This window comes from Propithecus coquereli, unplaced genomic scaffold (genome assembly GCF_000956105.1).
Source record: "Propithecus coquereli isolate 6110/MARCELLA unplaced genomic scaffold, Pcoq_1.0 Scaffold119, whole genome shotgun sequence".
Lineage (NCBI taxonomy): Eukaryota > Metazoa > Chordata > Mammalia > Primates > Indriidae > Propithecus > Propithecus coquereli.
Window position 1 is genome coordinate 5701962 of NW_012135969.1, and position 7207 is coordinate 5709168.

At 47.7% G+C, this 7207-nt stretch overlaps 1 protein-coding gene across 1 annotated transcript in view; it reads left to right on the plus strand.

The window, feature by feature from the left end:
• The first annotated feature begins 4481 nt into the window (after positions 1-4481).
• The window catches only part of SP2 (Sp2 transcription factor), a 14709-nt gene continuing 11983 nt past the window's right edge, over positions 4482-7207 (plus strand). Inside the window, exons 1-2 of the mRNA XM_012662924.1 lie at positions 4482-4555; positions 5306-6280. Coding sequence (XP_012518378.1) covers positions 4493-4555; positions 5306-6280 — 1038 coding nt within the window. The 5' untranslated portion in view covers positions 4482-4492. The remainder of the gene's footprint in view (positions 4556-5305; positions 6281-7207) is intronic.

The window sequence follows — 7207 nt, forward strand, 5'->3', positions numbered from 1 at the left end:
GCAGTAATCCCACTTACCAATGTTGCTAAATGTGGGTTTCAGTGACCAGATGTAAATTGCTGACAAAAGCAAATGGTACTATTAAAATGGTCAAAGTAGTGTAAAATAATTCCATAACTCTGCCCAAGAGTCCCTCTGCAGTCTTCATATATGAATACTATGAAGGAAAAGTTAAGCACAATTTATGTCCAAATTACACATTTTAAATGTAAGGTTCCAAATTAATGAGGTTCTAAAGTGCCTTTGATCATAGTCTTGCAGTTATGTATCTATGCTGTCTCTTCTTAACCACTTTTCATTTCCAAACACCAACTGGAAATGCCTCTCTTTACTCTTTGGTGGTTAATCCCAGGAGATAATTCCACAGTGACAAGGAGATTGGTCTCTGTTTTTGTTGCCTGAGTCTGCAGCCCAGGGGACATAAAGCTCTGAGTGACACTGGGAGAGATACTTACAAACATTGGGTTGAGATCTAGGGGAGGATTTCAAGAGCCAGCTGGGAAGGAAAATGAAACCAAACTGAAAAGGTGCAACACCGAGTGCCAGCAGTCTGCAGCTTGCTTTGGGGATTCTGCTTTGACCTCCTAACTGAGGTCAGAGCCCAGCCTGCTGTCCACACAGTTTGAGTCCAGGGTAACAATGACTGCAGAGGGAGACAGGGAGATGATTAAGACGCACTAGGCCAGTTTTCATTTCATTTGCTCTCTGCCCTGATCTGGTGTCCCTCTGTTTCATAATAGAGGATGTCTGAGGGAGTGTCATTCACCAGTGCTAGCTAAGTGAACCTGAGCCCGGGGGAGCCTCCTGGGAGAGCCCTTACCTTCCTTTCCAGCCCTGCCAGCAACTAACTCATCTTGTGTTTTTATCAGCAACATGGTCTGAGAAGTACAAAAATTTTAAAAACCGTTTGGTCCAGCTTCTTACCCCACCTCAACATTCTGTCTTCAACAGAGACACACATCCTATGTTAAACTGAAATCTGCCTTCTTGAAATGTGCACATAGGAATTTTGGTTCTACCCTTTGAACCCACATATGGAATAAGTACCCTGGTGAATGTCCCCATTCAGGCACCCTGGCCTCATCCACTGCTGCTTTCCTCTGAACAAGCTCCCATTGAAAATCCTCATTTGAAAATGTCTCTTAGAATAGAACCTGATGCTCCAGATGTGGCCCCCAAGTGGGCAGAATACACTAGGACTATTATTTTTCTTGTTCTGTGATTGAACTTTTAGAAATGCAGTCCAAGACTGTAGTAGCTTTTCTGGCAACCATATCTAGATTCTACTGGCTCGCATTTAGCTTTAAGTCAGAATCATTGGGGCTTTTTCACGTGAGAAGCACTATTAAGCTCTTTCTGCCCTATATGCATGTGATTAGTTTTTTAACCTAAGCGCAGTATTTACCAAGCTTTAAACCACCATTTATTGATTATCCACTACATGCCAGGTCTTATGCTCGATGCTTTCATATAAATTATTGAAGCCTCACAGAAATCCTCTAAGGATGACATTACCTCTCTTGTACAGAGGTACGATGAGGCTGAGAGTGACCACCTCACTAATGAATGGCACAGTCAGAATTCTCACTTACGTCTGGAGCCTCACACTCTTTTTTTTTTTTTTTTTGAGACAGAGTCTCACTGTGTTGCCCGGGCTAGAGTGCCGTGGCGTCGTCCTAGCTCACAGCAACCTCAAACTCCTGGGCTCAAGCGATCCCCCTGCCTCAGCCTCCTGAGTAGCTGGGACTACAAGCATGCGCCACCATGCCCGGCTAATTTTTTCTATATATTTTTAGTTGTCCGATTAATTTCTTTCTATTTTTTTTAGTAGAGACAGGGTCTCGCTCTTGCTCAGGCTGGTCTCGAACTCCTGAGCTCAAACAATCCGCCCGCCTTGGCCTCCCAGAGTGCTAGGATTACAGGCGTGAGCCACCACGCCCGGCCTGTGGTGTATGTTCACTTTTAAAAAGATGATCATCACGGCGAAAACACAAGAATAAAAAGGGCTCTGAGGAGATGCCTGTGGACCCTGGCGCTGTTACTCACCCCAAGTTTGAGACACTGAGGTTGACCTTGCAGCAGCAAACTCCTCAGTGCTTAGGTAGAGGTGTGTTCAGCTTAGCCCCCAAACTAGACTATCATCCTGCCCACATTTTTTCCCTTCTTGTTCATAAGGATATTATGAAGATTTCAGACAGATGCCAGTTGAAATAAAATGCATGATGTATACCATCCTCCTAATGTGTCCATCCAAAACCCTATAAAAAAGAAACAAATTTGTTCAGCATGACTTGTTTTTTTTGTGACTCAGTGCTTATTCCTTGTGATCACTCCTTTCCCTCAGTTATAGTTGTACTGTTCAATCACTGGTTCTAGGATTTTGCCGAGGATCAGTGTCTGTAATATTTCAGGACCTACATAAGCAGTTTTGCCCAGAGCTGCCCTCTGGCTCCTCAGACAATCTGCAAGTGTGTCTGCAAAGCCTCCCCTACTCTGGTGCAGTTTGTGTGGACTTAGGACCTGGTAACCGTGTAAGGCACTGGTGTGTTTTCTTACCAGCCCATCGCCTGTCCTGGGCTTCAGTTCCTCCTCCACCTTTCCTTTACCTTTTCCTACTTAAGAATCATTCTCCCAAAGAGAGAAGCCCAAGGGCTGCCAAAATGCAAATAGTTCTGCTTTCTCCCCAACCTCTGTCCTCTTCTCACCAAATTCCCTACAGGGGCTCAATCCCTGAGCCTTGTTCTTTTTGAGTTTCCAAAGTAATAACCCCTCTTGTTTCTGTACTTCCTGAAATCTACATTCAGAAGGTCTAGGGTGCAAGTCTGACTCTGCCCACTGTCCTCTTCCCTAATGATTTATGAACTCTAACATGGCATAAATTCTTTCTCCCAAAATTCTCATGACTTCCATTTTCCTTATCTTGTTTTTCTTCTAGATCAGACTTCAGTGCAGAGTACAGATTCCCTTCATTACTTCCTCAACCTTCTTTATTTTCCTTTATTTAAAAAAAGTACATAGGCCGGGCGCGGTGGCTCACGCCTGTAATCCTAGCACTCTGGGAGGCCAAGGCGGGCGGATCGTTTGAGCTCAGGAGTTCGAAACCAGCCTAAGCAAGAGCGAGACCCCGTCTCTACTAAAAATAGAAATATATAGAAAAAAAATTATCTGGGCATGGTGGCGCATGCCTGTAGTCCCAGCTACTCGGGAGGCTGAGGCAGAAGGATCACTGGAGCCCAGGAGTTTGAGGTTGCTGTGAGCTAGGCTGACGCCATGGCACTCACTCTAGCCCAGGCAAAAGAGTCAGACTCTGTCTCAAAAAAAAAAAAAAGTACATAGGCTGGGCGTGGTGGCTCATGCCTGTAATCCTAGCACTCTGGGAGGCCGAGGCAGGAGGATTGCTTGAACTCAGGAGTTTGAGACCAGCCTGAGCAAGAGTGAGACCCCATCTCTACTAAAAATAGAAAAATTAGCTGGGTGTCGTAGCTACTCCAGCAGCTGAGGCAGGAGGATCGCTTGAACCCAGGAGTTGGAGGTTGCAGTGAGCTACGATGATGCTACCGCACTCTACCTGGGGCGACAGAGCAAGACTCTGCCTCAAAAAAAAAAGTACAATAGAGTATATTCACTGTGGGAAAATGAAGTCAAGCAAAATTCTACCACTAAGAGATATGGCTTTTAACATTTTTAGCTTTTTTTTAGACTTTTTCCTATTTGGCTATATTCAGATATATAAATATATATACATTTTAACAAAAATAGAATTTATTTTCATTTTTGTTATATTCAGCCAGTTGTTACCTCTGCCTAGTGTTGGTGATACCTATGGGGCCGTACCTGTTGTGCCGTGTAAAAGTGTAGATTGACTTAAAGAAATTGCCCATGTGCTCTGTAGTCTGTATGATTCCTGGGGCCGCTGTGCCTTTGTGGTGAAGGCTAAGGATGAAACACCCAAGACTTCAGAACAGGATGGAGCAGGCATGTCCTCCCTGTTAGGAGTCCTGGCTGAGCAGTGCTTCTCTCCTAGGCAGGTTTAGCATCTGGCTACAGCAAGAGCTTGAGTTAAGAGCTAGAGGAATAGCTGGGGGCCTCCCTGCCTACCATAGAGGGGTTCTGGTCTAGCTAGGGAGAGCCAGCAGTGCACAGCAGAGACAGCTCCATTATGTAGCACAGCTGAGTTACTGAAGACAGCCTTGGTATCTTCGTGTTATCCCAGACTTTACAGTGGCTGGAAGGGACAGCCCTGTGGAGGCAGGACCAGCTGTCCTCATGGCCTCGGATGGCTGAGTCTGAGGAGAGGAGAAGGTCATCTACTAAAATAGACCTGGGGCTGCTAACCTAGAGTGGGGAAGTGCAGGCAAGGGTTGTTAGCCTCTCTTAAGAAGCAGCAACAACTAGAGGCAAAAAGAAAATCTGAGACAAGTGGGCTTGGGTTCTTTTCGAGCATCTTGTGCATTACTCCGTCTCTTTTCTTCCAGCAGATCCACAGACCAGCATGGCTGCCACTGCCGCTGTCAGTCCCAGTGACTACCTGCAGCCTGCTGCCTCCACCACCCAGGCGAGTGGGCAGTGGGCTCCGGGGGCTGGGCTGCAGCTGCCTGCACAAGCAGATGTGCTGAAAACCCTCTCTCCCCATTGTCTCACTATAAATAGCCCAGGATAAGAGACTGGGGAAGGTCCAGTTATCCACGTTTTCTGAACTAAGAAACCACGGCCTCAGTTGGGTCAGGGGGAAAAACCAGGATTAAAGTCAACATTCCTTCCACCAGACCCCACTGCCCATTAACGAAAGAGCCTCTGTTTTCCTTTTTAGCCTTGAAGGAATGCCTTCCCCCATCTATAAAGTCATATGTTCCGAGTACTAGAAAACACTTGACCCAAGTGTTTATTCTACCTATTGCCTCTCCGCTACTTTTCTTCAGCCCTTCCTCAGTTGAGCAGTCAGGTCCTCCGTCCCTGCGGTGGGCTAACAGAATGCCATCTAAGACCCAAGGATGATTCACTGTCCCTGTTAGAACAAGGCCAGTGGGGGGCAAGAAGGCAGCCCTTAGCCTGTCCATGGCGTACTTCTGGGGAGTTCCTGAGAAAGACATTTCCTACCTTTTCTCCCTTAGTTACTTAACAGAGAAACCAGCAGGGGAGGGAAGATAGGAGCCACTGCAGGGGGAGAGTGCCGCCACATGCCTGCCACAGAAGTGGGGAAGAGCCTTGGGGAAGGCTGCCGGGAGGGAGAGGATCCTGATGGGCAGAGGGTGGCTGGGCATCAGGCCCTCCTGTCTCACTCCTTTTCTCTGCTGGTTTTTTGCAGGACTCCCAGCCATCTCCCTTAGCCCTGCTTGCTGCAACATGTAGCAAAATTGGCCCCCCAGCTGTTGAAGCTGCTGTGACACCTCCTGCTCCTCCCCAGCCCACACCCCGAAAACTCGTCCCTATCAAACCTGCCCCTCTCCCTCTCAGTCCCAGCAAGAATAGCTTTGGAATCCTGTCCTCCAAGGGAAATATACTTCAGATTCAGGGGTCACAACTGAGCACCTCCTATCCTGGAGGGCAGCTGGTGTTTGCTATCCAGAATCCCACCATGATCAACAAAGGGACCCGATCAAATGCCAATATCCAGTACCAGGCGGTCTCCCAGATTCAGGCAGGCGGTTCCCAGACCATCCAAGTGCAGCCCAATCTCACCAACCAGATCCAGATCATCCCTGGCACCAACCAAGCCATCATCACCCCCTCCCCATCCAGTCACAAGCCTGTCCCCATCAAGCCAGCCCCTGTCCAGAAGTCAAATACGACCACCACCCCTGTGCAGAGTGGGGCCAATGTGGTGAAGTTGACAGGTGGCGGCGGCAACGTGACGCTGACTCTACCAGTCAACAACCTGGTGAATGCCGGTGACACCGGGGCCCCCACTCAGCTTCTCACTGAAAGCCCCCCCACCCCACTGTCTAAAACTAGTAAGAAAGCAAGGAAGAAGAGCCTTCCTGCCTCCCAGCCCCCTGTGGCCGTGGCCGAACAGGTGGAGACGGTGCTGATCGAGACCACCGCAGACAACATCATCCAGGCAGGAAACAACCTGCTCATCGTTCAGAGCCCTGGTGGGGGCCAGCCAGCTGTGGTCCAGCAGGTCCAGGTGGTGCCCCCCAAGGCTGAACAGCAGCAGGTGGTGCAGATCCCTCAGCAGGCTCTGCGGGTGGTGCAGGCAGCATCTGCCACCCTCCCCACTGTCCCCCAGAAGCCTTCCCAGAACTTTCAGATCCAGGCAGCCGAGTCGACGCCTACTCAGGTACCACACCTCTCTGCACCTGCCTCCCTCCCCTCCTTTGGTTGCCCTTTGGCTTGCTTTGAAGATAATGCTGATCATCTCCTGATTTGATCTGAGTGTCAGGAGTCAGATCTTTTGGGGTGGGCAGTAAGTGGCCATTTCTACCTGACAGATAGGCTCTCTTCAGTTCGTAAGGCCAGTTCTGCTTATCCTTAGAAATCAGATGGAACGTAGGTATACTTTGGTCCTTTTTCTTTATGGGATGTCTTCTGGGGGATGGGTAGGGTTCAGACATAATACTTTTAAAGTTTATTTTTTATTATAGAATTCCTCAGAATGGTCGTGAGAATGAAAACATTCCAGTGAGAACCATAGAATTTTATGTAAAGTAAGAAAACTAATGAAAAAATGCTGATCATTGTTAATGACATGGAAAAAAAATAGGAAGAACAGTCTAGCTTTATAGCAGGGTCATTTAGGTTAGATTGATCTAGGATGTTAAATTCAGCAAGAACGTTTGGCATTTATTGATGTGATCTAATACTCCAGAAATCTGTTTAGCTCTGAGAGGCAGGTTTTATTCTTTGTGTGTGCCTACTGAGTGCCAGAGATTGTGCCCATATTTCAGATGGAGAACTCGGAACTCAGAAGTTAGATCTCATAGGGTATAAATGACAAGAGCCCGGTTTCAATGCAGATTTCTGACTTCAAACCCCACACTGTTTTCCATTTTCCACTTTCATTCTGCGTCTGATGTGTAGCAGGTGCTGCCATTGAAATTGTGGACAAGGTTTTTTGTTGTTGTTGTTGTTGTGTTTTGTTTTTTTTTTTTGAGACAGAGTCTGGCTCTGTTGCCCGGGCTAGAGTGCCGTGGCGTCAGCCTAGCTCACAGCAACCTCAAACTCCTAGGCTCAAGCAATCCTCCTGCCTCAGCCTCCCGAGTAGCTG